Source organism: Poecilia mexicana, unplaced genomic scaffold (genome assembly GCF_051168715.1).
Source record: "Poecilia mexicana isolate PSO_F unplaced genomic scaffold, ASM5116871v1 scaffold_12, whole genome shotgun sequence".
Lineage (NCBI taxonomy): Eukaryota > Metazoa > Chordata > Actinopteri > Cyprinodontiformes > Poeciliidae > Poecilia > Poecilia mexicana.
The window spans coordinates 5,504,053-5,531,487 of NW_028263381.1; the positions used below are offsets into that span (position 1 = coordinate 5,504,053).

At 39.6% G+C, this 27,435-nt stretch overlaps 1 protein-coding gene across 1 annotated transcript in view; it reads right to left on the reverse strand.

Moving 5' to 3' along the window:
- Window positions 1-27,435, reverse strand: part of unc5da (unc-5 netrin receptor Da) — a 208,318-nt gene that overhangs the window by 14,753 nt on the left and 166,130 nt on the right. The window contains exons 8-14 of the mRNA XM_015001705.2: window positions 27,398-27,430; window positions 23,733-23,918; window positions 19,363-19,512; window positions 14,222-14,440; window positions 12,269-12,353; window positions 3,581-3,749; window positions 253-483 (exon numbers count right to left, since the gene is read on the reverse strand). Coding sequence (XP_014857191.2) covers window positions 253-483; window positions 3,581-3,749; window positions 12,269-12,353; window positions 14,222-14,440; window positions 19,363-19,512; window positions 23,733-23,918; window positions 27,398-27,430 — 1,073 coding nt within the window. The remainder of the gene's footprint in view (window positions 1-252; window positions 484-3,580; window positions 3,750-12,268; window positions 12,354-14,221; window positions 14,441-19,362; window positions 19,513-23,732; window positions 23,919-27,397; window positions 27,431-27,435) is intronic.

Here is a 27,435-nt window from a genome sequence, read left to right on the forward strand (position 1 = left end):
CTGTTTTAACCTGAAACCCTAAACATAAAGTAAAAGATAAAATAATACAACACACAAAGCATATCTTCACAAAAGATAGCTTCCAAGCTAATATCAATGGGCTTTTCATATATTCAACTTTAATCATTTCTTTGCAAAAAAACATAGAAAATATAAAAATAAGTTTCTCCATTCTTCACATATAGATTTTACGAAATCAATATGGAATTTAAAAAAAAACAACTTTGATATATTACATTTGTTCCCTGATACCTGGAAAGCGTAGGGAGTGTCGTCCACACAGTACACCCTGAGGGTGAAGCCCAGCGAGTTGCTCAGGTCTGGGCTGCCAAAGACGGCTAGCCGCAGTCGCTTGGCAGCCTCCTGGTTCAGCGCCTCCCCCACCAGCGCGTAACGACCCGGCTGCTCCAACAGCACATGGCACCTCTGGGCCTCCAGCAGACAGTAGCAGGACGTGCTCTCCTCATCCACTGACATCACTTCCTTTGGTGGGAGAGGAAAATAAGATAAGTGCCAGATATAGCAGCAGAGCAGAAGGAAATGCTGTTCAAAAGCAGGGTTTTTATTTGAGTGAAATTTAACAGTGACTCTTTTTGCAAGTCATTTGATTACTTAAGCAAATGACTTACCTTTGACTTTTTTTTAAATCCACATTTTGTAACTTTACTAAGTGTTTTCCAGCTACATAGTGCCATTTTACAGCACAATCAAATAATTATCTTACCTTCAGTTGTTATAAAAATGCTGAGTATATCAAAGATGACTTGAAATAACTTCCTAATTTATTGCCTTGAAATTGGGCCTCTGTCTCTTTAAGAAACTCTTGCTCTTTCTGAAACTCTGCCTTCAGGAAGTCATCACAATGCCGCTCCTCTATTAACTCTTCAACAATTGTTTGGTCCAGAGAGACATAACTTGAAGTTTCCGGCCTACATACTCGGAACCCATTGTAGCTTCAGTGAAACATGGTGGTGACAGCAGTATGATGTGGGGGTGGTGACAGCAGTATGATGTGGGGATGCTTCTCTTTAGCAGAGCCATGTAAGCTAGCTGGTCAGAGGTGATAGAAAGATGGATGGAGTTTAAAAGTTTCAGATTGGATCAAACATTTACTCTCAAGTAGGACGACGACGCTAAACTTACAGCCACAAAGCTACAATGGAAAGGTTTAGATCAACGCATACTCATATGGGACAGTGACCTAGTCAAAGTTCAGTCCTAAATAGGGGTACATACCCCAAGTGACTTGTATCTGTAATTGCAGGGAATGTTGTCTCTATAAATTATTGACTCAGGTGGGCTGGATGCATTTATTTATTTATTTGCAAAATCTTTTGAAATCCACATATCACAATGTTTTTCCAATCGACCGGGTCTGGCACAACTTGTGCCGGTCTGTCACATAAAATTCCAATTTGCTGTTGTACCATGTAAATCCTCTTGCAAGGCGTTGTATCAGCATCAGTGTGCTTCCTCAACGTATGCAGTTTTATTTTTATTTCTTTTTGCTCTAAGCCATTAAAATGTGGAATATGAGCGATATCATTAGTGTCATTTACAGATCATTCATTAGGAAACCGTCCAGAAAACCTCGGATAAGAAGCTATACGGAAAAAAAAACAACTTGCAAATGAATAATGATGCATCTCTCTTAACAGATGGGGGAGCTGGTAACAGACCAAACGGATTAGCAGGGGGCAGTTGTTTCCAGTGGCCAATTGCTCCTCATCATGTGCTAAGTTCTCCCTGAATCACCTCCTAACGTACCTGCGACCCGGCGGCCCCCTCTGCATATGGCCGAGTAAAGAAAAGCCGAGTGATTTTGTGGCATACAGCTGCTTCAACCCGGGCCCCATTAGAGAAGCGGCACACATGACGGATATCTATGATATAGCTCATCCCCCCACCAGGCGACGGCGGCGGCTGTGGGAGAAATGATGGAGTCAAACAAGTGTAAAAAAAAAAAAAAGCGGAAGCTTAAATGGGAATGGCGCTTAGAGGCAGACGGGGTGAAAGAGAAAAGTGAGGGCAAAGGAAAGAGAGGACAGAATGGGAAAGAGACCTTCATCTTTCATTATATCACTAATTTAGAGATTAGGATTTGAGTGAGCACCCTTCCTGAGATAAAAGCCTCATTAATTCTCCATGACAGAGATGGGCCACGGTGCTACATTCGGAAAATATATTCCCTGTCTTAACCTCCGTCTTCCTGTCCGTGTCTGACCTCCCTCCCGTTCTACGTCGGCGTATAGCTCCCATCAGCAATGGGTATTTTGATAGCTTCCTCTTTGTGCAACACATCTTGTGGCAAATTACATCTGTGTAAATGTCACGCCGAGTGAAAGGACCAGGTAGGCAAAGTCACAGATCCATCCCACCCCTTCGGCCCCCCCACCCCTCCCAGTTCAGGGAGAGTCTGGCTGTGAGGTCACTGTGACCTGATGAGGTCTCCAAAGGCTTTCGATGAGGTTACTTAAACATTAAAAGAGCAGAGAAAACACGGGGAGAAGAATGGTGACTGCATGGAAGCGATTGCAGGTGTCTGAGTGCTCTTGTGATAGGCTGCTACTCCAAAGGGCAGAGTTGAAGGACTTTTTTACAGCTATTATTTTATTAAAAGAGCTAGATGTGCGAAGGAAGTCGCTCGGCAATCACGGAAATAACACTCTAATGCATCGAGGGAGGGGAGGTCCTGCATCTTTTAAAAGGTGCACTTCACAATTTTTTTTTTTTTCGGCTTTTGCCTACTCACGGACAGCTTTGAGACAGAAGTGTGCAATTTAGCTTTTTAAGTGTTTTGAATATTTAATTCTGTTTAATTAATTTTTTTTATATTCTGGCAGCTAGGTGAGATACTTTTTCATTAAAACCTAAATCAAAATAGTTCTCCTGTTTTACTCTGTATCATTTACAGAACTTTTTATTCTTTTGCACTTATTACTCAGAAATTAAAAACAAATTAATTGTAAATTAAAGCTAAATCAGATATATTTATTCAAGTAAAAATAAAGAGAATTTGTATCTTTAGTGAAAAGTTACTGCTACCATTTACTCTATCAAGTCTTTTGGATGTTAAACAGTTTGAGATACAGTTTTAATTACTATATTTTTAATTGTACCAGCCTTAAAATAAGTACCAGCTGAATTAAATTAAATATATTATTTTATGTTTACATCATGCTATGATGTTATAAGATGATAGCATGTGAACTATTTTTCGGTTCAACACTCCTAAGAACCATTGTAAACGGCATAATGAGGAGCATTGTTGTGATGACGGGTGGAAGGCGGAGTTTTGGAAAGAGCAGAAGTATCTTAAAGTGACAGAGGCTAATTTCAAGGAATCAAAATGCGACACCAAATTTCTTTTACGTCATTCTTTATATCTACCTCCTTCTTATAACAACTGAAGGCAACAGGTCCTTGAGTGTGTAATAAAATGGCACCATGTGCCTTGAAAATACATAATATTCCCCCTTTAAAAGTTTCGTGCACATACTTTGGCATTCAGTGTTGAAGTGATGGGGGGGGAAATCTCAATCTGCTTACTTTCACTTGAGGATAAAACGAGTTCACTCACCTCCCACTTGTCCTGGATTTGTCTCTTTAACCTGATGGTCCAGTTGTCAGCAGCAACTTCTGCACAGTGTGCTATAGTCATGGCTACTGGACAGGACAGGTCGAGGCCTGGCGGGCCGTACGTGACGGCAGGACTCAAAAAGATCTCTGCCCCGTCCTCCGGCACAGTGCTGCACACATGTAAAATACAGCAGTTTTATGCCTTTTCTCAACAAATGTGCAGGATTAATTCAGTCACTGTGTGTGGTAAACAACATATTTTAAACAAGAAGTGCCTAAGAGAAGATCTGGAAACATTTTAACTAAAGAAGAAAACGATATTGGACTATTTCTAACAAAAATGGAAATCTGGGTACAAGTAAATAAGGCCACAGCTTAATATTCTGTAAAGTCTTACAATGTAAAGAAAAGCCTTCAAGGGTTTGCAATAATCCAAATAAGAGGTGATGAAAGCATGAATATCTTTGTCCATTGTCTTTAATTGGGAGATTTGTTTTATCCTCCTCTGTAGTTTATATTTTCTGTTACATTGAAATTACACACCATAAGTTCTGTAGCACTTAAACACAGCCACCTATGTCAAACATCACTGTTTTGAACACAGTTTGCCTTTAAGTACACTGATAAAAATCCGTCAACCTTAGTGGAAAAGTTAAATTAAAGGAAGCATGGCGTTCCCCTTTCGGCGTCTCTACAGATGACGAGAAAAAGTAAAGCCTTTTAAAGAAACGTGTAACCAGTAAAGTAAGAGTATCTTTTCAGTTTTTATGTTTTAAGATGAAAAGGATCATGGGTGTCAAAGATTGTTGATCATTCACCGATGTTGGGTTTGAACAGCGCAGAGGCGCCGTGTGTGCACGGTTGCTGTTCCTAGGAGACACATCCTACCGGCTTTAATTATTAAAGATATGTAAATTATTACAAACTTCTTTTGAGCTAAAATAGGTTTTAATTCAGTTTCAGATATTATTCGAAATGAAGGCATCATAAACGATGACTTTAGGTGGCCAAATGTAGCCTTTTTCCTGTCTTTTGTCATATTTAGGGGATTCAGGGTGATTTTACTCAACAAGGACAATTAAGCTGGTCAGAGTTGATAGGAAGATAGAAAGAGTTAAATACAAGAACAAACTTATTTGGGGTTTAAACGACTTGTAACAGGAAGAGAGCGACAATAAAACATACAGTTGGAGCTACAACAGAAATGTTGATGGGCAATAGTGATCAAGTCAGAGTCAAAACCTGAATTCAATGGAGAATCTGTGGCAAGACTTGAAAATTGATGTTCACAGATGCCCTCCACCCACTCTCACTACAAGTGGGTGAAGAAAAAACTTCAGTCTCTAGATGTCCAGAGAAAGTAGAGACATGCTTTCTCTACCAACAAAGTGTAGACTATTGACTTTGTACGCAGTTTTGTAAACTGGGTGTCAGTTTCCTTCCTTTGGCCTCTAACGTCCTCTAACGTAACGTCCCAATAAAATACATAAAAACGTTTAAGGTTGTAACACGACGAAATGTGAAACAGCGTAGCTGAACGCTTTCATGAGGCACTGTACATCTTTACCTACTGGTCTCTGTGTAATTAGGACTTGGAGTGTAAAATTTACACATGAACACCGTAAACTCAAATCCCTGGACAACCATAATGAATCAATCTCTGACTAGCTGACGCGCAGACACACAGATAGAGGAAGATTAAAGCACCAAGACTAATGGACAGTGAGGGTGGGGAGGACAGGCTTTAGACCGGAGTGTGTAAGCTTTGTGGGTCGATGGAGCTTATGAAGGCTGCTCCGGCCAGCCTGGTGACAGATTAGCTGGTCCAAGCTGCTCTTGGCCAGGGGCCCAAACTTGGCTGGAAGCCCTAAAGACTGAGAGCAATCGATGGGACCACCATCAGTCATGCAGCTGGCCTGGCTGGATACCTCACGTACGCAGGGCACAACGCTGGTGCTGTTGTCGCTGCAGCAGCATGGGTGTTTCTCGGCATCATTAATATAACTGTGGCGCGAACGGACCCTAACGTGAGCGCAGAGATGCATCGCAAATGTGGACTGTGTGTCAAATCACACACCAGCGGGGACGAACGCAAAGTATCACCCTTATAGATTGTGATTTTATGTGTTTTATCCATCACATTTAAACTAATATCGGTGTTCAGTAATTATTCTGAAACCACTACCACTCGGTTCTCCATTTGTCTTGCATTTTAAGTTGTAGGAAAACGTGCAGCCTTAAGTAATATCGACAACACTCCTGCCTCGCCCTTTTATACAACCGATATTGAACCAAACACATTTCTGATCTACAGCTCAGTCAGCCTGCCAAGGAGTTTCTGGACATAAAGTCACCTTCCTAAAATAGTGACCCAAGTTATTTTTTTTGCCCAAGACATCTTATTTAAAACATTACTTAATCTCATACTACATTATGCAGAAGCTCTGTCTGTACTATTAAGATTAAATTATCATAGAATACCTAATGCTTGAAGTGGCTGCAGCAGACAACAGCCTGACCTTTTAGATTAATTTGACCAGCAGTTATTAATGACTGGGATCACTAATAGAAAGTGTATGAAACATTTAACTTTGATTGGACGTCCACGTTACAATTAAATATGAAAAAACAGGAAAAGAAAATGAGACAAAAGAAATAAGTGACATAGACTAAACTGTACACTGCTGATGTCAACACACACAATCTATAAAACATGAACGCATCAACATACCTCAATGTTGTGACAACAGTTGATGTTTCACAAAAAACTCCATATTTTTATCTTTACATTCACTTAAAATGGTTGTTTACATACCCAACACAAGAAGACAAAACATAGGAAACAAGAAAAAAACCTTAAACATGCATGGAGAAATTAGTATGTTGTTTAGAAATATGCATCTCTGTAAAAAAAAAAATTAACAAAAATAATAACAAAAAAGATGCAGTGCTTTCAAACCTCAAATAACGCAAAGCAAACAAGTTTATATTCATTTATAAACAACAATACTAATGTTTTAACTCAGGAAGAATTCAGAAATCAATATTTGACGGAATAACCAGGAGGTTTTCAGTGGGGTTCAGTGTTCAGTGACTTCATTTTTTCCAGAGCTGTATATCAGCAGTGACTGAAAATCCAATAAAATTTACAAAAGAAGCAATGCATATTCCCTCGTCTGGACAATGCTTGTTGTCATTTTCAAATTCAAGTGCCTTAATACAACACTAAATCTCTCATTTGCATTCACCTTCAGCAACTTTCACCATGTCTGGGTGCTCTTCTTTAAAACATGCTAACTGAAGGAGTTATGAAAACTATTCAACTTTTAACAGATGGAGGATTTTTGTGAGTAAGTCTCAACACTAATTTATTATATTTCTGAATAAAAATGATACAGTTCTGCTGGCAGCTGTGCAGTTTTCCAGCCCTGCATACGTCACCCGTAGACCAGATAACATGTTTGCGTTCGGACTTTTTAACCACCGTTATTCTTCTGACTCAGAGCGCTGTGAGAAGCTTTGTTTTTCATTATGCTGTTACCAATCAACAGTAGAAAATGAAAAGAATTGCAGTCCAAATGTAATTTCACACTTTCAGTCAGGCGGCACCTTGTCCGTACAGCTGCACTTCTGTGCTAATCAGCCCCCAGCTCAGAGGAAACCAAGGTTACCTGCTGCTGAGACTATGGTAATTAGCCAGACTGTCTGTGAACAAAGATTAAAGATGATTCTTTAGCATCCCTGATTGTGGTTATGGGAACAAAGAGCTATCACTGCAGTCATTGTTGGTTACAATTTCAGTTGCTGATTAAGTACGGTCTCATGTGTGCAGATGAACATCATGCTGCGTTTCTGCATAAAACAAAACCTCGCAGGATGCAGTTTGTCAGACGTGTTGCTGACAATGCCTTACACGCTATCTATCATGTTCTGAAATAAAGCTACAACGCTTATGGGCTTATGAATTGGGACCTTAATTAAAGCGAACACTTCTCACAGTCTGTATTGGACCAAGCAAGTTGTCAATGGAGGCAAATGGGGAAAAAAAGAAAAAGAAAGAAAGAAAAAAAAAATCCTTCTCGTGTCTCTGTGAGTCTGGATTTAATCCACAGAACAGGATGTGAACAGCTGTGGTGTGACAGCCCTTTCTATCAAACAAATAGTCCCCGTGAAAACTGCTGACAGCACTTTATTTTATTACTAACTTGTCAAATGTTAATACCGAACACAAGTCTGCTGCATGATACCGCTGTGTGTTTTATGCAGGAAACAACAAGTTAATAAAAAAAAAAAACGGTACAGACTGAGTGCAGCTTCCATTCGAACCATGAAAAGCTTTGGACCGTTTCATATTAACACTAATTATTTCACATCAATATTTTCTCTTTTAATAGTGCCTTAATATGAAATACAAATACAATGTCTCACAAAAAGTTTTCATACCAGCTACACTTATTAGACTTTGTAGTGGCTTAACCATAAAATGCAGTGATTTTTTTTTCATATGGAGTTTATGACAGACCAACAGAAAATGACATAATATTGTAAAATGAAGGGCAAATTATAACTTGGGGGGGGGGGGCAATGGCTTATGTTGGGGGGGTAATAGTAAACAGGCATTCAATTTGACACAAATACATAAAAACCTAAATTTCCAATAAAATATCCATTTGGCTTATTAATACAATAAACTTATGATGTAAACAGTGACTTATAGAAAATGCTGAGTAATTATGCTGAGATTTGCATAAACATAAGGAAATGTTGCAGAAATCTAATAATCTAATGTTTCCAATCTCTGAAGTCTATTTCTTTAAATGCCCAATCAATTTACTCAAGCAAGAGTAGCAACAGTTCATTACTATTAGCAAAAGTAAAAAAAAGTACAGTGCAGTAAAACTGCTCTTGTACCTTTTTTAACCTGAAGTAAATGTACGGCTGAAAATACGTGGAGGACGGAGGGCACAGATGTAGAAGGGAGCCCTTTCTGTATATCAAATTGAGATATTAATAATAGAAAGTTGACCACTCTGAAGTAAAATACCTAAATAAGTCAAATGAACAGCCAGGCACAGTGAGTCTGTGGGCTGGCAATGCAGTCGGGGCTGATTGTGATTCTGTTCTGCCTCTTTAATGCAACTATTTCAAACAAAAGTCTCCTATTTTGTGAGTTGGTCATGAAAACCAATAGAGACAGTTGACTGTGGCTTTTCTGCATTTCCATTACCCAAGCTACAATGGAATAGTTTAGTTCAAAGAATATTCCTTTGTAAGAATGTCAAAGTCTTTTCCTTTCATCCACAATTATGTACTAGTTTTTGGTTAGTTGGTCGTTTACTCAAAATCCCAGAAAATGACATTAAAAACTATAGCTGTAATGACGAAAGGCATAATTTAGTCGATACTTTTCACTTAAAGGTACAGTAATGTAGTGGCCAGATTAAGATAAATCATTTAATCTAATCTGGTTAACAGCAGGGATAAGATTTAACTTCTGCTTTAACTATTTTTATACCATGATGAGGAGATTTTCGATAAATGCTTCTCACTTTGAAACTCTTCGTAAAGCACTCGGCATTTTCAGAACGTGTGGCCTGGTCTCTCAGTCTGGGAACATCTCAAGGTGAAAAAAGGGAATTCAATCTGGAGAAATCAATATTTTTAAATGAGCAAAGGCTCTTATGATAATGCACGCAGTAAAAGATGTAGTGACAACCCCGGAGAGAATCACCATCATGCCCCTGTGCCTAATCTCAGCTCTGCTAAGTTTTTTAATCACTTTTAATTGATTATTTTTACAGCTTTGCTGTGTTTCGATCACTCGCTGCCGCTGCCCAATTGGAGCTGCCCTCATTAGCAGAAGGGAGATTTTCAGCCAAAAGCTCCACAGTCCCAAAGAGACAAATTTGCTGATAAACTGAAGAACATGGGGGGTGGAGGGAGGGGGAGGCACGAGACGCTAATCAGATAGATATTTCTCTGTGAGTATAGAGGAAACAAATGCAGTGCTTAGGGACTTATTAAATATTCACGACTCTTTCATTCATGTGATTCGAAAAAAAAAATACAACTCTCTTTAGTTCTTCTCTTTATGTGTGTTGGAGGTGGCCATTATGTTGCACTGGGAAGCCAAAGAGAAAATCTGAAGGTATACTTTAGGGTTCGGTTGTAAAAAGGAAAGTTTTAGCAATAAAACTTTGTAAAACTCGCTAAAAACAACCTCCAGCCAATGGAACCAATCGGAGACAGGTTTATTCCAAGTTTCGACACTACAGACTTTCTCTATGTGCACAACCAAGAAAGGCCCCCCTCGACTTATCCACTTTTGTGAGCCGTATCATATTAGGCGCGTTTTGCCACACGCCATGATTTCGTCCTTCAGCAACCTTGTGTCCCCTGCTGAGCTCAGAAAGTTCACACGCAGAAGGAAAAAAAAAAAAAAGCTTCTTGATGCCTGGAGGACATGGGGAAGATCCTTTGAGCACCTGAAACTGAGCCGGAGCTGATCGATTCCTATTCTTTGAGAAGAAAAACAACGTCTTATGTAGATGACCGAGGTTTGAATGGGAAGAAAGGATCCAATTTCTCCCCTGGACTGTGCGGCTGTCAGAAGATAGGCTGTGACTGACAGCTCAGCGGTGCACGGATCCTGCAGCTACTTAAATGACAGCCAGAGAAGTAAACAGCATCAGGCTTATCAGAGCAAAGCAGCAGCTTGGAGGGCAACAGTTTGGCTGAACGGGAGCGACTTAAGGCACAGAAGTGTGCAACGAGCCTGCTAACTGTGCTCCGAGCCACGGCATCTATTCGACCTTGGATGCGTTTCCTTTCCCCGGTGACCCCAGGCACCTAATGGGTGTGTGGAAATGCAGCGAGATGACGGCTGAATTTCAGATGGAGCCAAATGTCACTTCTCTGCCCACTGCTATTTGGGTTCGCTTTGGAAATCAAATCACATTCAGAAGCACAAGCAGCTACTCATGTCCGTGTGATAACATCTTGTGAGAAACGGTTCGCGCAGACATGCTGACATCTTGATAGTGGCTGCTTTAAATCAGAAACATGTCATAAGGCTGACTTCTGCTTGTAAGATGTCTTCTGAGGGTCTGTTGCCAAGCAATCAGACGTGTCAGACGCAGCGCCTTGCAAAAATGTTCATATCCATAGAGCTTTTTGAGCAAACTTGGCTGTTTGCTCTGTTTCTATGGATGTTTTTGGGGACTAATAAACACCAAGTGGTGCCTCATGGTCGTTTACACCAAATTCTGATTGTACGTCTAAATATCTCAGCTGAAATCAAGACTCTTAAGATGTTAATCCAATCTGACATTGTCCAAATTTGTCGACTAGGTGTAGATTGTAGCTCTTCCTCTTCTTCAGTCAGTGTCCTTGAATGTTTGAGAAGTTGTGCGTTCAGAGACGGTATTCTGCGTGACAAGTGGTTACTTGAACTACTGTTGACTTTCTATCAGCTGAAATCTAGTTTCCTACTTCTCTCTGACCACACAACTGACACTCACTGAATATTTTAAGACCGTACTCTGCACATCTTAGGACACGGCCATACCACATTTGTAATCACTTACAGTTGATCCACGCTTATTTGGGGTTCAGTATTTGTGGATTTCTCTTAAAAGTTTTGAAAGAAAATGAAATTTGGGATGCTGAAACACCTAACCACAATGCTACTAGAGATGCTACTGGCTGGCAGCCAATCCAGGAGCTGCATTTATTTAGTTATGGGCACTGATAGACTGTACCCCCCAAAAGCAGAAATAAGGAAGATAGTGGATTTACTGTAAATATTAATACATATAAGGTATATTTGGTTTGTTACTAAAAGCAGTTTTAGGTCTATTAAAGGGGGTATCAAGTATTTGTAGATCTTAGCTTTTACCTGTTAGCTAATATCAGGGGGTCCACTGTAAATAACATGCATTGTTTAAACTCTAGCAAGTTGTCTTCACCACACCTCGATACATTAACATATTGGGTAGCTACTCCCTCCTTGATCTTTTATTTGTGTTAACAAGTAATTAAACAGGTGTACCTAACATGGTGGACGTCTGTGTTTGTGATCTTTCTCCACCAGGTCTTACTTATCGTGACGTTTTCTCCATGACTCGCATCTTGGTGAAAATCTTACATTCTCCTGCTGCATCTGCATTCTGCAGCACATCATACCCAATCTCTATCCATCTGACCAAACACCAGTTATCGCCTTCACACTGCAGAGTTCGCAGCGCACGCATCTCTTACCAGTCGAGATGGAAAGAGATACTGTCACAGCTATGTCTGCAAATAGAAAACAGACTACCGTAGTCATGAAGTGTGTTTTCCTCCGCTGAGAGAGTTGCTTAGGGCAGTAATGCAATACGTCTACGGCTTCCAATGTATTTATGACACATCACATCCTCCCCCTGTGGAGTCGGCAAGATGACAAAAGACGGCAAGCTGAGAGGGGACATGTGCATCTGTAAGCCAGAATATGTACATTGCGTGTCACTTTGTGTGCTTCTTAAGAGAGCGAGTGTGTCGTCGCCTTTGTATGTTCCAGGCTCTTGTTTGGCAACGAGACAAGGAGACGGCGTCACGGCAAGATGGATGAGATATGCACGGGGAAGGGCTGAGAGATTAAAAGAGAGCAGCCTGAGAGGCAGACGGCGCCGCCTCTGTGAGAGTCCCTCACCTGCTGTCCTCCTGGTTGATGCTCATGTACATTTCCCAGGTAGTGTCTTCCGCGATCCCCCCGTGAGGCACCAGCAGACTGATACCTGCAGAGAAAAAAGGCACGCGAGAGCTGATCAGCAGGCAGCCGGCCGCGCACACACGTGGCACACACCTGCTCAGCTGTCAGGCCTCTTTACCGAGGGTGACAGCCAGCGGGGTGACGGCCCCAGAACGAGGTGACAGGAGAGAGTCTCAGAGGCCTTGTGAAACCCAACGCTGCCAAGACTGCCTCTGTCGCAAGCAGACACACTTCCACGCCGCATCTTTCTTAAACACGTCCTCGCAAAAGCGTCGGCAGCATTGTTTGGTATCGTAAACCAATTGCTACCAGTCTGGGGAGCGGATGAAGCTCCTGGAGGAACAGAATGATTAATGTTTGCCACAACTACGTAGAAGTTCACACGTTTCTTCGTAGTGTTAATTATATGCTTTCAAGTACTGAATTAGGGGCAGTAATTCCTATATATCTAGCTAAAGATGTTCTATATACAGCACAAGGCTGCTGTAGTTAGAAAAAAGTACCTTAATGTATTTTATTTGATTTTATGGAAGAGAACAAAAGAGTGGAAGGAAAAGTGGTCATATTCAATAAATTAGAATATTTGTCCCAATAAGTCTCATTTGTCAGATTAAAAGTACATTTTAAAAGTAAAAACCTTTAAGCAGGAACTAAACATGCTTTTTTGTTAGACCCACATTTTTTTGTTTTTTAAACATAGTGTTTTTTTAATTGATTTGGTATAATATCCTAATTTTAAATGGCATGTTTCTTGTGATAAAAGGACTTTTAAATTATATTCTAATTTATTGAATGGGCCAGTATACGCCATACCTGTTGAGCTGATGCTTTTTATCAGCTGGGACATGAAAGCTGGTCAGCGTTCATTTGGATGGAGCTAAATACAGAGTAAGTACTGGAGGAAACCCTTTTAGAAGCTACAAAAGACTTGAGAATGGGGTGGATGGTCGTTTTTAAACAGGAAACGAATGCTATACATTCAGCCGTAGCATATTGATGCATCAGAATGAACAATTCATAGCACAGACTTACATTTTTAGGAGAATTTCAGGAAATGCCTATAGAAAGTTATTCCAGCTTTCCAATCAAAATTCCACATCTTGTGTTTTTAGACAGCAAATTGGTCCACTTAACATCTATTGATTCATATGAGCTGACTAAAAATATCACACTTTTTAGATTTTCACATTAACCCTTTCATGCATAGTGGTCATTTTCTTGTGCTTCTTGTGGATTTTTATGTTATAAATGCACACAGACCACTGAAGTGGACACTAATGCATCATAAAATACACCATCATCTACTGGCCGTCAGCTGCAAATGCAAGAAATTATTTTTGTTAAATCCAATATGGCCGACAGACACAAAAGCATGCCGACCGACCCGGTCCCTCCTTCTACTGCAGACGACCCTTACAGGTAAAAAAAAAAAATATATATATATATTGATCACAAAACCCCTAAAGAACAATACTACTGATGTATTTTTCAAATAACTTTGTATTTGGAGAAAATTACAATTGATCACCTAAAAAAATTAAAAACAAAAAATAAAAATAAAAAATACATTTTTTTTCCTTCCTTCTTTTTATGCCTTAATAAAATAAAAAAAATTGGAAAAAAATCCTGACAAAGGATCATAATTAATGCATGAAAAACAAAAAAACAAAACCACACATAATTTTCCTTCCATTTTACTGTCATCCACTGTTTTGTGTTAGATTATAACATAAAAACCAACCTCAATTTGCAAATTGAAAAATGACGGTGGTTTTGTAGATGACCAAAACCAAAAGTTTAATCTTCTGCCACATTCACCTTCACATTACAGAAACCCGAGTTCACGCTCCCAGGAGGGTCGCATCAGATCAAATTGCCTCACAGTCGGCTCACCTGTGTTGGGCACCACCAGCCTGCCTCCAGCATGGCCAAACACCGCCGTTGCTTTGTGCAGAGGCCTGCTGAGCGTCTGAAAGACCCGCGGAGTGAAAAGGTTTTTGCCTCTCCTGCCCAGCGTTGTCCCTACTGCAACCCCTCTGTAGTCTGGAGCCAAACCCCGTGGAAATGTCTGAGGGTGGGACATGACGTGGTACTCTGCCCTTTCTGTCGCCCCTGCGGAAACAATGAACGCTTTGAAATTTTGCTTTCTGTAAACTTATGAACTCTGACGTCTCGTCAGTACAGCTGTTCAACCCGAACAAAAGGCGAGCGGCGCTCAGTAAGCAGCTTTGTTTACATTTATGACACGCTCGTAGTAAAGTGATTCGCCCTCTGACTGCTCACTAAAGCTAATCCTGAAAGAGCAGCCAGCCTGCCTCTGCCAAGGATTTTGCCTCCAGCTGAAACAACGAGCCTGAGGGAAGAGCAACACTTTGCATCCAGAGAACCAGCAAAGTAGAGTCTTTACACTGCAGATTCTATGTAAAAGGTGATTTTTACATCCTTCACGTCTAAGTTTCAGCATTTAGCATGTCTGTTTTTCTGTCTTGTGTCACACTAATACGTTTCAGATCGTCAAACAAATGCACTTTTTAAATTTGTATTGTATTCGTTGGGTAAGAAAAGCTTTCCAAACTAACCAGGCTCTAAGTAAAAAGCATGTCACACACACACACACTCCACGGATGTGACAGGCCTTGATGTTTCGCAAAGTAAAATTCATTTCTTAACATTTACAGACACGCAACACATCTATGTTATTCGTGTCAACATAAGGTTGGAGATTTAAAAGAGTGTGACAGCTGCTTCGGTTTCTCAGCCGCTGTTGTTGCTGGTGGCACAAATCCATAGAAAAACGGGGCAGATTTTCAAGATCGGCCATGTTGTGGTTTTCTGATGTTGCTCCGAGCAACTTTGCAAGACGGAAAAACTTTGCCAACTCATCAAACATCCACATCTGTTTTGTTCTTAGTCTTGTTTTGTACTTTCCTTTTGACATCGTTGAAGTTACCGACGAGGTCAATATCAATTCTGTTTATTTAATAATGTCAATGGATCTTTATTTGGAAGCTCAAATTATTTTTTAAGCACCTAATCCAAATATACTTAAATATATTTAAAACTCGGTCCACTGAATGGAAGAGCTCCAGACCAGCAGGGGGAGTCGATCACTACGCCCTCAGGATTGATTTCCTCAATGTCCAGGAGAAAGTTGGAGAAAGGAGGAAAAGGTGTTATACTTGTGTTTTTAATGACATAGTCTTTTATAATACTATAGAGCAACAAAATAAATACATAAATAATAGTATCTACTCCAGACTCCCCCTAGTGGCATGGAGTACTTCTGTTTTTGTGAAGCTTTATTTGCAGCATTTCTTACTTTCTGTTTTTGCTATGTGTGGGTATTTTACCCTTTTGCTTCCATTTCCTGTGATTTTATTTGTGATTGCAGCATTTGGTTTGCATTTGTCTTGTAGATTTTAGGTTTTCGCTTCTATTTTTTTCTAATTGCAAAATTTCTTGTTTGCAGCACATTCTGCTGTTTGCACCTGGAAGCCATTGTACAAAAATCCAGCATAATGCTCAAACTGGTATTTTCAGGACTAAAATTAAAACTTGTTTTTAATTACTTAAGTAGGAGCAGCATTCCTCCATAATAATGCTGCTTAAGTAAAAGGTGTAATAAAATCACTCCTAGATGTACTTTTCCCCCCAAATGGTTACTCATGTAAAAGTAACTAGTTACTATTTACCTTCGACTGAGAGCAGATGAATGATCCATATAAACAAAAGACCCTAATGTCAGCCCTTGTGTCAGAAGTCTTTATAGACAGAGAAATTGCCCGACAGTGAAACCCAAGGTTTATGATACTGATATGTGACTGGGGTTATTTTTATTTTATTTTTTTGTGGTACCCAACTTGTGACCAGTCAAGCATTTCTATCTGCAGAGTCGAGGTTTCTCAACCTGGCCCAGCCGATACTTCCAAATGCTTGTGGCTGAGCTGCTGCGGGTCATGAAATTGCAAGTATTTGAGAAATAAATTGCAGGTCACGTATTTTAATACCAGTTTTCTGGGCAGCGGTTTTGATGTGTGAGCTCCCGGGCCAGGTGCCGCATGTTTTCTTGTTCGGTCATTATGTGCCTCGGCTGTTGCGGAGTGCAATTTATGTCTACTTGTTTACACCGACGTCAAAAGGGTAACATCCCACATAAGACAAAGACAGAGTGGAGTCACGCTGCTCAATCTGCCCTCAAAAATTGTCTCAATAGAAGAGATCAGGTAGAAAGAGAGCAGTACAGTGGCTCTGCGTTATGATGTGTTCTGACAAAGGAACAGCCACGGGAAATAGGAAGCCAACCATTGAAGAATTATGCGCTTTTAAATCTCAGGGCGTCATAAAAGCGGTCTGGTTATTATTAGGTCCTAACATTATTTAAACTGACCTCAGGTCTGCAGAAAATAATATTAGGCCAGAAGAAAGAAACTGTCAGAATTTAAGTCCAGCTTTGCTGCTTTCATAGGACGTAAGAGGCAGAGTAGCAGGAACATGCTGCTGCTGAAAGCACGTGATTAACACATCAGCAGTCACGTCTACCCTGGAAAAGCAGGCCTGTTGGCTGCATCCTGGTCTGAAGAATGCCAATATGTTTTACCAAAGGCATAAGTGATTCAGATGAATTCAATTTTGTTTACACCACAAATATCATTTCAGGACGCTTTACTGAGCGAAATGTCACAACGGACTGTGACTCTGAAAGCGTCTTAACAGCAGCAGCAGCTTCTCTTTTACTGGTTTCATCCAGGAGAGAAACACGGCTAAACAGACAAGTTATGAGCCTGTAGGATGAAAAACAGAGTAGAGAGCTTAGCTGGTAACAGAAGCAGCTCAGAGACTAATGAAAGCAATTGTATCTCCCTATATAAAATGCCACAAGGCTGTTTTCAAACAATTAAAAGCCCGTCATTCTGCAGCGAGGAACATTAGGAACAGTTAGAAAAGCATCACTAAAATAGATTCCTAAGGTCAGACTGTAAAATGTTTAGAAAACCAACCAGGTTCATATCAGATTCCACAGACTTGGCTTTTAAAATTTTATTGCTTATGGATCAAAACAGCTTTACAAAGTATGGCTCATCTGTAATATTGCGGTTCATATCTGCGGTACGCAAACAAATAATTGATGTCAATCTAACCTGTAATGCACTGTACTGCTGAAGAGCAAATCACATTTTTCAACACAAACTAACTATTAAACATGGCTTCAGTCTGTCATAAACTCCTCTGTACACCAAGTTATTCTAAAGGTAAGCAGCTGGTTCATCATCAGGGACACAATCTCCTACACAGAAGCAATTCTGCCACAACACGACCGAAAAAAGTGGAATCAGTGTGATCCAACGGCCCAGTCAAAGTACTAGATCTCAACTTGATCCGAACTTAAGAGCCTTGCAGAAAGAATTGCATGCAGTACCTAAAGAACTGAAGCAACGTTGCAAAAGATTCCACATAAAACCCTACAGAAAATGGCCACACCAATTTACTGCCGCTAAAGGAGTTTCTACAAGTTGTTAGTTTTTCACACGTAGCATAGCGTTTTTTTTTACCATTTTGTTTCAAAGATATTGAGTGGGATGGGCTGTGTGATTTGGTATGCTGAAGGTTACATCTAAGCAATTTTAAAACCTTGTCAAGAACAGAAGCTGTGGTGCTGAAACAGAGTGTGCTTCCTTTTCTTAGATATTTAGAACTTCAAGAAATTAGCTTGAACTTGTTAAAAAGGGTGCAACATACCTCCTTTATGTTCATTTAAGCTCAACTATTTAAAGGATGGAAGAAAAAAAAAGACTGTGAGGTAGAAGTGTTACTGTTAAAGGTGTAAGAAAAGGAGGTGTGAGTGTTTTATTAAGAATCCATCTGCAAATGTTTCTTGAAGGTGGAGAGAGAGAGAGAGACTGACAGAATTTGGCAGCTCGTTCCACCAACAGGGAACCACAAATGAGAACAGTCTGTGCTCAGACTGCTTCGTGTTTAGAGTCGGGGATTACCTGAGAGGAGCACGCCGTCATCTTTCAAAGATTTCAATAATTTCCCTATTCAATCTCAACTCATCTTAATGTTTCTTTTCAGAATTTTGCAAAAGAGGGAAATTTAGTAACGTCAGAAAATCCCCTGCAGGGAGAATATAAAGTATGACCATGAATCTCGTAGTACGCCTCGTATAAACGAGTCATTAAAAGCAAACAAAAACATGTAATTTCTCATTTTTTGTTGAACACGTGTCAACAAATAAAGCTTTTTATATGCAAGTGTAAAATACATTAAAAGCATATTAAAGTGTTTCTAGGATGATGCGATTTTTTTTTTTTTTTTTTTTTGCGATTGTTGCGGCCTAAAATTACTTACTTTTTCAAAAAGTAGCAAGTTTTTTAAGCTTTATTTTTGCCATAACCTGGTAGTTGACAAAAAAGTTTACATTGCTGCACATAACCTCTGCAAGAAAGACCTTTGACAATTTCAACATAGTTGATATTTAAAGTGAAAATAACATTTCCATGTACGTTCTTGAATTAGCTCTTAATACAAATAAAATGATGTCACAAAGAGTTGTCAAAGTGCAAAAAGAAAAAATACATATTGATCAAGTTGACAAGACGGAAAGATTCAAAATGGTTACTGCAAAAAAAAAAATTAAAAAGGCAAATGTTACTGTTTAGCATCTGTTTGGCTTTCAAGACACATCGTGAAACAGGAAGTTGAGTTGAGAAGAGGGCTAAAGGGATTATTGGTTAAAATTCACTCAAGTTGCAGTGACTGGTCAGAAAAGAGCGAAATACAGAAAACGTTAAGGGGACTGGTCAGAATTAAGGAAAAGTTGCAATGATTGCAAGTCTGAATGATGACTGAATTTGCATTAATAGTGGTGATTGCAACGTCGCAACTTCCTGGAGAGACTGATGTTAGCACTAACACATCGGAGAACACGGACTGGAGAATCAGGTTGTTTTGGATGAAAAGTTTCTTTAGAGACAAAATAAAATGTATTCAAAGAAAGGAGAATAAATCTCCTACTAGTGGTCGAGTTTTCTAACCTTTCGCCTTCAGATCAGGCAGCGGGTCGAGGAGTGAGTGCTCGGCCATTAACTCCTTGTCAATGGAGTCCTGGAAACATATGGGGCTGGTATATGTACGGGACACTGTGAGATCCGGCTGCATGGATGAGTTCATGAGCAGGGGGTTTGCTGAAACACACACAAAGAAAGAGTGAATTATGGACAGCAGCTAGATTTCTTTTAAAGACATTTCAACACATTGACTCTTTAGACAAGAGGGTTGTTATTACCAACTTATATAACCAGAGTGCATATCAACAAAATGTTTTTTTTCTCATTGTGTGGAAATGACCATCATTTCTTCACTCTGGAATCAAGAATGTCATGCATTTACAGAAATAATGTCCTGCTTAGCAACGACAAACACGAGCAGTAGGAGGTGTTATCTGATAATCAACTTTCAAAACAGCTACAAAAACTTATATATTTGCATTTAAATGGTAATAATGTCAGGGCATAAAGGAGAGGACACCTCCACTGAAAGATGCACCGACTTCCTCCAGCCAATATCAACAACACAAGGAAACACATGTTTGTGAAATGAAAGGGAAGTGCATGTTTTCTTTATATCCGCTTCAAATAAAGATGAGGAGGGCATTTATATTTGAAATGTCTGTTGTTCAGCGGGATTCATAATTTCCGAACAGAGGAACTCTGGCACAGCGGCAGAGAAACCCTGTGACCGTCACACAAAGCTGTTTAAATGCTTTCATCAGTGACAATAAAACCATAAGTGATACACATGGATGGTCAATGAATCGTACAATGGACCGGTAGAACGTAGCTCCAAACTTTCTAGGACATTTCATCTAGCCACAGATGTTTCTGATAGAGCATGTCAAATTTTCAGTGGAAAAAATGCAACGTGGGAGGCGCAATGCTACTTGACAAAGCTACTGGCTAGCATTGGCAAAGCAGTCAGTCCAAGAGTTGATCGGCGTTGATCGGCTGCATCCCCAAAACCATTTTTAGAGAGAGTCTCAAGTATTTACAGACTTTAGCTCATCACAGACGACTGTGGTCCTTAACTCCCATGAATACCACAAGTCTTAACTTGCACAAGTTAAGGCAATTAGCTTAAGAGATGCTGTTGCAGCATCTAACCTGTGATCTTCTATGGTGGCAGAATCATGTCAAAGTGTTGAGAGTGTAAATGAGATTCTGTGGAAGAAAATATCATTTCAGAGAAAGGGCATTAAGTGAGCATAACATATAAAATTAGACTAAATGTTTTTAGCTGTAAAGTGAAATGTTTAGTGGGTATGAACACCTTCACAAACAATGTTGTGAGTTAATACTTTCACAGAAAAGTCTGTTCAAATAGTGCATAGAAGACGGGATTGTCTGCGAAAAAGAAATTGGATTCTTTTTTATTTGACAGATTTGATAAAATAATATTTTATTTCATATAAAATGACAACAGAACAAACGGGACTGAAGAAAGAAATAAAATTTCAGACACTAGCTCAGCAAAGTTTATGTCGGTGTAAGATGTTCGACCGACTCTGGAAAGAAAAAACGAAAAAAAAAAAAGAAACTAACTGATTGCTGTGATTTTACTTGTAGCAGCATATAACTGAGTGGCATATCAGGAGGGGAGCACATGCAGGATATTATGAGGGTTCAAACACAAGGAGCAGAGACCAAGATTAAAGCCTTCCCTGCCACCTGTGGTGTTATTAAAATGAACTTTGTTATGCCTGGCTGAGGGCTCCTGCTGTGGCCAACTATAATGCCTGTCTGGGAAAAAAAATACACAGACAAAGCTAGAACACTCTAATGTTTTCTTGCATTTGCTGCATGAACGTTTCATCCCTGAACTTCACAAAAATAACAAAAAAAAGAAAAAAAGAAATTGGAAACACTAATAAATTGAATTTTTAATTCCGCTACAATGAATAATTGATTCAGGTATTGTTGAACGTAGGACGATAAGTTCAAAAAAAGCTCCGTACTCTAAACATAAGCCTTTTATCTACCATGTTGATTAATGCACTCCGCGGTAGGAGGACAAATATCTAAGTAATAATAGATAAGAGTGAAATTACACAGATTCTTTATATGTTTTACCATTTGTTTTCAACAAAGTTTTATGAGTCTGGCCGCGGCGTTGTTTCCAATAAGATTCAAAACGCCCTGCATGTTTTATGGATTAAGCCACATTATATCAGTCACTTTAAGTCCGACTCAGACATTAAGAATCTCCAATAACCTTGCAGTAAACAAACTAAAAAATTAAAAACCGTCAGTCTCATCCCGGCTCCTAAAGCATTTTAATAATTGATGCCCATTAGTTATGTCATAACACAAAGAAATGAATGCATAATTCATGACATTACATGAATGCATACACTGTACGGACTGTGTGGATGTTGCTTTCATTCAGAAACATTAGCATCAATATTTCAGCACTTTTTATGGTTTTCAAATTAAAATAAATACCAACAAGAAAAGGACAACATGCTTCATCCTTTGCTAAAATAATCTCTGCTCCACTGTTAATCTTTGGGAAAGTAAAGAGCTAGTGATGGTTTGTGTTTTGTGTTTGTTTCTTACAAAGCCAATCTGCAAGAGTGACATTTTTCTGTCTTTTCTCTCTCAACTTTTGTGTTCTTCTTCTATTTGAAGGGAAATGACATTTTTTATAATGTCTATGCAGCCAAAGAGTGACATTCAGAATGCAATATGCTCTCACTGTATTTATAAGGAACAAAACAGATTTGATTGGAGGGTTTTTTTTTTTTTTGCTTGTGGCTCATTCAAACCATAAAACCAGCTAGCATGCTAGATGGCTGCATGGATTTTATTTTTATGCATCATATGGCGAAGTCACAAAACATATAATTTTGACGATACCAACAATTTACAGCTTTTTTCCCCACCTATATTCCTTTTTTACTCTCCTGATTTCTGAAAAGTAGGAAACCAGCTGCATTTGGTTTCATGTCTCATAGGAAAGTTAAACCTTACATGCTGGAGCACAGAGCTGTGGAAATTATTTGTATTGTCATTAATTATTTCATGATGATCAGTGTAAATAGAGCATTTTTTCAAATGAAGTGACCCAAACCAACCTGGCCGTATGCAAAAAGTAATCACACCTAAATATGACAACTAGTGTGTCACCCTTGGTGGCAAATGGTGACATCAACCATTTGTGATAATTGGCAATGAGTTTTGTACATATCTATGGAGGAGTTGGGCAGAATCAGCCATACAGACGACTGTTCAAAGTCATGCCTCAGCCTTTATCATAAAATCTTAGAGTGTACTTTGACTAGGCCCCTCTAGACAGTTTTTTTTTACCCATTTAATATGCTTCTGATCTTCATCCTGCTGCATTACCTAGGAAGGTTTGAGCTTAAAAAAATGACATCCAGAAGTTCAACTACAGGATTTTTTGATAAGAAATAAATTTATGGTTTCGTCAATTACTGCAAGTTGTCCAGGCTGTGGTTAACTAGACCAGAACCAGTTGACCAGCATAGTACCCATGATGTTTTTTATCTGGAACTCTGTTAGTTTTTGAAACATATGCATCCTGTTACCAACACTTTTGTCTCGTCAGTACGCTGAATATTTCTGCAAAGGTCTTATTTAGGAAACATAAATAAGACCTTAGTCAGGTGGAGCATTTATAAAACTACCAGGACATCATTCAAAACCTGGGGTTCCATCCATCCATCCATCCATCCATCCATCCATCCATCCATCCATCCATCCATCCATCCATCCATCCATCCATCCATCCATCCATCCATCCATCCATCCATCCATCCATCCATCCATCCATCCATCCATCTTCTTTACACCCTTGTCCCTCAGTGGGGTCAGGAGGGGTGCTGGTGCCTCTCCAGCTAACGTTCCGGGCAAGAGGCGGGGTCACCCTGGACAGGTCGCCAGTCTGTCGCAGGGCAACACAGAGACACACAGGACAAATAACCATGCACACACACACCTAGGGACAATTTGGTTTTTGGACTGTGGGAGGAAGCCAGAGTACCCGGAGAAAACCCACACATGCACAGGGAGAACATGCAAACTCCATGCAGAAAGACCGGGGCCGGCCGGGAATCGAACCCAGAACCCAGAACAACTGCACCACTGTGCAGCCCGGTTTGATACTTATTTTAAGTGGCTATAAAAAAATCTAACAGGTTTTAAAGTGTTAGTTTGGCATACATCATGTAAACTGGTTCACACTCAGAAGTTTGCGTGTCTAGTTCTGGGAAAGCAAGTTGGAATTAGCAGGTAAGATCTAAAACAAAGCTGGAAAACAATCTGAAGTCTCGCAGGTGAAGGTTTAGTTTGAGCTGACTTATCCCTGCGAGACTCGGTCACTGGCTTACCTTGACGAGACGTCTTGAAGCTGAAAGACTGGAAGCCCCCAGTGAGGGCAGAGGAGTCGATGACATCGACCCCGTACTCACTTTGGCTCCGCCGATACAGAGTGACGGCGACGATCAGCAGCACCACGGTCACCACTCCCGCAGCCAAGCCTGAGTACAGGGCCACATCACTGGTTCTTTCCACTCCTTCGAAGGTTAGAAGGGAAAAGTTAGACTTTCTGTCACAGTCTGGGAAATGTTATTGTGTCTAATTAGGACACAAGAAGCAGCTTCTTCCCTTAGAAGCCCAAGAATCCGTGTTGTTAAAGAATATTAAAGTTGTGGAAGTCGGCGGGAGGCAAATCTACCTCTGTTCCAAACTACATGAGAGCCTTTTTGTTTTCTATCCATTGCCTGCCTCCTGATACACAATTTTATTGTTCCTTTCTGCAGAGTTAAGACTACTAATGAGGAACCTCGGAAGGAAGGCGATTATAATCAACCCAACACCTGACTGTCATTTCAAACACCGCTTGGCTCTGGTGTTGGAGGCTCTCTGCTTTCCACTGGGATAATGTGACAAAACCAATTCATTAAATTAGCTCATCGGCGGCGATTACACTCTATCTGCTCCCGCCAGTATTGCGGCGTCCAACTCCACAAAGAGAAAGAGCGAGAAGAAAACAGAAGCTGCTAGCTTGTTCTTGAAAGATAATGAGATCTGTGCTAAAAACAGGACATGCTGAGAAATCCTCTAAGTAGCCTGAAGCTCAAAGGGAAGAAAATTGACAAAATATGCAAAGCGGTATTAGCAGCTATAGTGGCAGGTTAATTGAGGGCTCAGGAAAGTTACGGAAGCCTGAATGCATTTTTCTTACCGTTGGTGACAAATGGAAATACTGATTGTTGTTAAAGGACAAGTAAGGAGAACACGAGCTTCTGGCTCCGTATGGATCAAAATGACACTGCAGCAAATTCCTCATTTCCCTAAACAGCAATTAAGCATAAACCAGTGACTTTGCAGTGGATATCCACTGACAGGTGTGACCTGGCACGCCAAACTGGATGAAGTCAAAATTATGAGACTTATTAGAGGGGAGCTACGTATTGATACAAGATGCTTTAAATGCTGCTTTTAACAGGAGCCTGCTTAGTTATCTTAGGACAGTATAGGTGCTAAATTCAGATAGTGATAAGAGATTGCACTGGGACGTGAGATGCTCCTCTGCAGAAGAAAGCTCAATCAGCTGATATTGATTCCTTGGGGAAAAATATATGTGACTTAAAATGTCTGCATGTGTTATTTCTTTTTAATAACACTGAGAAGAAAAATTACAACAATAACGTAAAAATGAGAAATATGATAAAGTGTTTTAACATGTTTTAAATTGAGATATTGTACTACTGCCCACTGTCAGAGATTTTTTGCATCTTAGAAAAAAATAATTAAAAAAAGCTATTAATATTGACATCTATCATAATGCACAAGCAGAAACAACTTTTACTTTGTTTCTGCCTAATAATGACAGTGAATTATGATGCTTACATATTGAAAATATCAAGATTAGAGAGTGCAGGGCTTATTGCTTCATTAAGTGTCTTATATGAGGAAATAATAAAAGACTAAGTGCATCTGTGAACGGATGTACAAGCTCAGCTTCTACCTCTTCATTTTTCGAGTGTCGCACAAAAAACCCCTCAAGTAATCCATGAACCCTTCGTCCTCCGCCTACTACTGAGAAACAACTGGGACATCGCACCCCGTCCACATTTAGGATTAAGAGCAAAGACTGATGACAATGGGTAAAATTGGATTAAGTCTTATTAATGATTACATATGGTCAAAAAAAAAGTCATGATGACAGTAATTTCCCAGCCAACTAAAACTGCTGCTCGCCATAATCCCAGTAGGATCAAGAAGCAGTATGGCAGGGATCCAATGTTGAGTCTTTTGAATAGATTTATGGATGATTATAGCTTAGCAATATTGTAAAGAAACAAAAACAAAACAAAATTATGTCTTACATTTGGAGCAAGAAAAAGAATAGCTCCACCTCAGCATTTAGTGTTGTTTCACATCATTCTAAAGCACACGTTGTGTATGGATGTCTATATTTTTTAAAGAATAGATCAACTATACAAAATACCTACACATAACTACTAAATGCACCATTTAAAATAACTGAAATCAACATGGAAAATATGTTAAAGCTGTGGTTCTCAAGAATATTATGCTGAGAAATGTCCAAACAGTACTACAGCAGGCTGTATTGTTGTATTGAAAGAAAAAAAAGAACCAAAAGTTCCTTTAAGGGTTTCAAGATTTCCCTTTTCCTGCCCTGATTTCCACTGTAAAAACGATGCCCCTCTGTACAGTCCCACAGGCGAAACCTTCCCCGATAAAAGAGCAATCTCCAGTCCTCTATTGTCAATCCACAGAGGATTCAAGTCGATGGAGGTCCAAGACTCTGAGGAGGATCGACTTGGAGTCTCCAGTCTGCCTGGTAACTCTCCATTTCCTGATTGTGCAATACTTCCTGTTCAGATCAACCCATCTCCTTCACAGAGTCTGACCTGAACGCCGATCCCGGTGTGAAACTTCTTATCAAATATTACATTTTGATTATTGTCAATAAAATTCACTCAGACTTTTCTGTGGACTAAGTTTTGGGTCAGATTTGAACTAGAACTTTTACAGCAGAGAGAAAAACAAACATTTCTGAACAACCCTGACCTCAAAATGTGAAATCACTGTCCTGAGTTATAAATAAAGAGATAGTTGCAGTAATGAGACTTGCATTTGCACTTCTGGCAGTCTGTATTATAATAACTCTTCACACATAAGAAAAATTGGTAACTTTATGCCTCACTAGGATGTGAATGCAGAAAAACAAATTACCATTAGCTTGTGATGCTCGGGGTTGTTGCCCTGGCAATTCAGGAAAAAAAAAAACTGGCAAATGTGACAGTTTTTTTTTATTGCATCCTGAAGTTGTTGAAACTTTGTACATATAATATTTCTTGATTCAGATTCTGACATCAGAAGAACAGAGAGAACAGAGTGTAAGCAGAAACAGGAACTTTTTTTAATGCTCTTCTAGATCTATTTTTTAAAGCTCAATCTGTTTGAACTAATCTTCATTTGGCTGATTTGCTTTATTAGCTGAATATTCCAGTTAATTGGCCGTTTCTCTACAATGTGAATAAGTGATTCCAACATTTCCTCTGAGGTTCAGTGAAAGCCGTCCAATCACCACCAGTCTTCTTTTGTAATCCAATACAATGTTAACGTCGATCAATGATTTCAGTCTCTAAATGAATCAGTTAAAAGGATGCGCTTACTGCATGCAGGTGTGTGTTTGTGCTGAGGATTTAACTACATTCACACGCTCAGGTATTTATTTAAGCCCTTTTAGACCATCGTCACAGCTTGATGCTGCTCAATGGATATTTGCTTCATATCAGAAATCATATTGGAAATCAAACTTCCTGACCAGTCAGTGGTCAGAGGTAAGCCTTAATTATATTTTGAATGCCTAAAAGAAAAGGTAATTTCAGACAGTAATCCATTAACATCAGATCAAAATACTCTAATCTGACAGAGACATTTTTTGTCAGTGAGTGGAGTTGAAGTTAGAAGTTTAACATTTATTGCAAAGTTTGGATGACATGAGGGAAAAACTCACCCTGTGGCTTTGCGTCATGGAGCAACTTCCGATCTGCA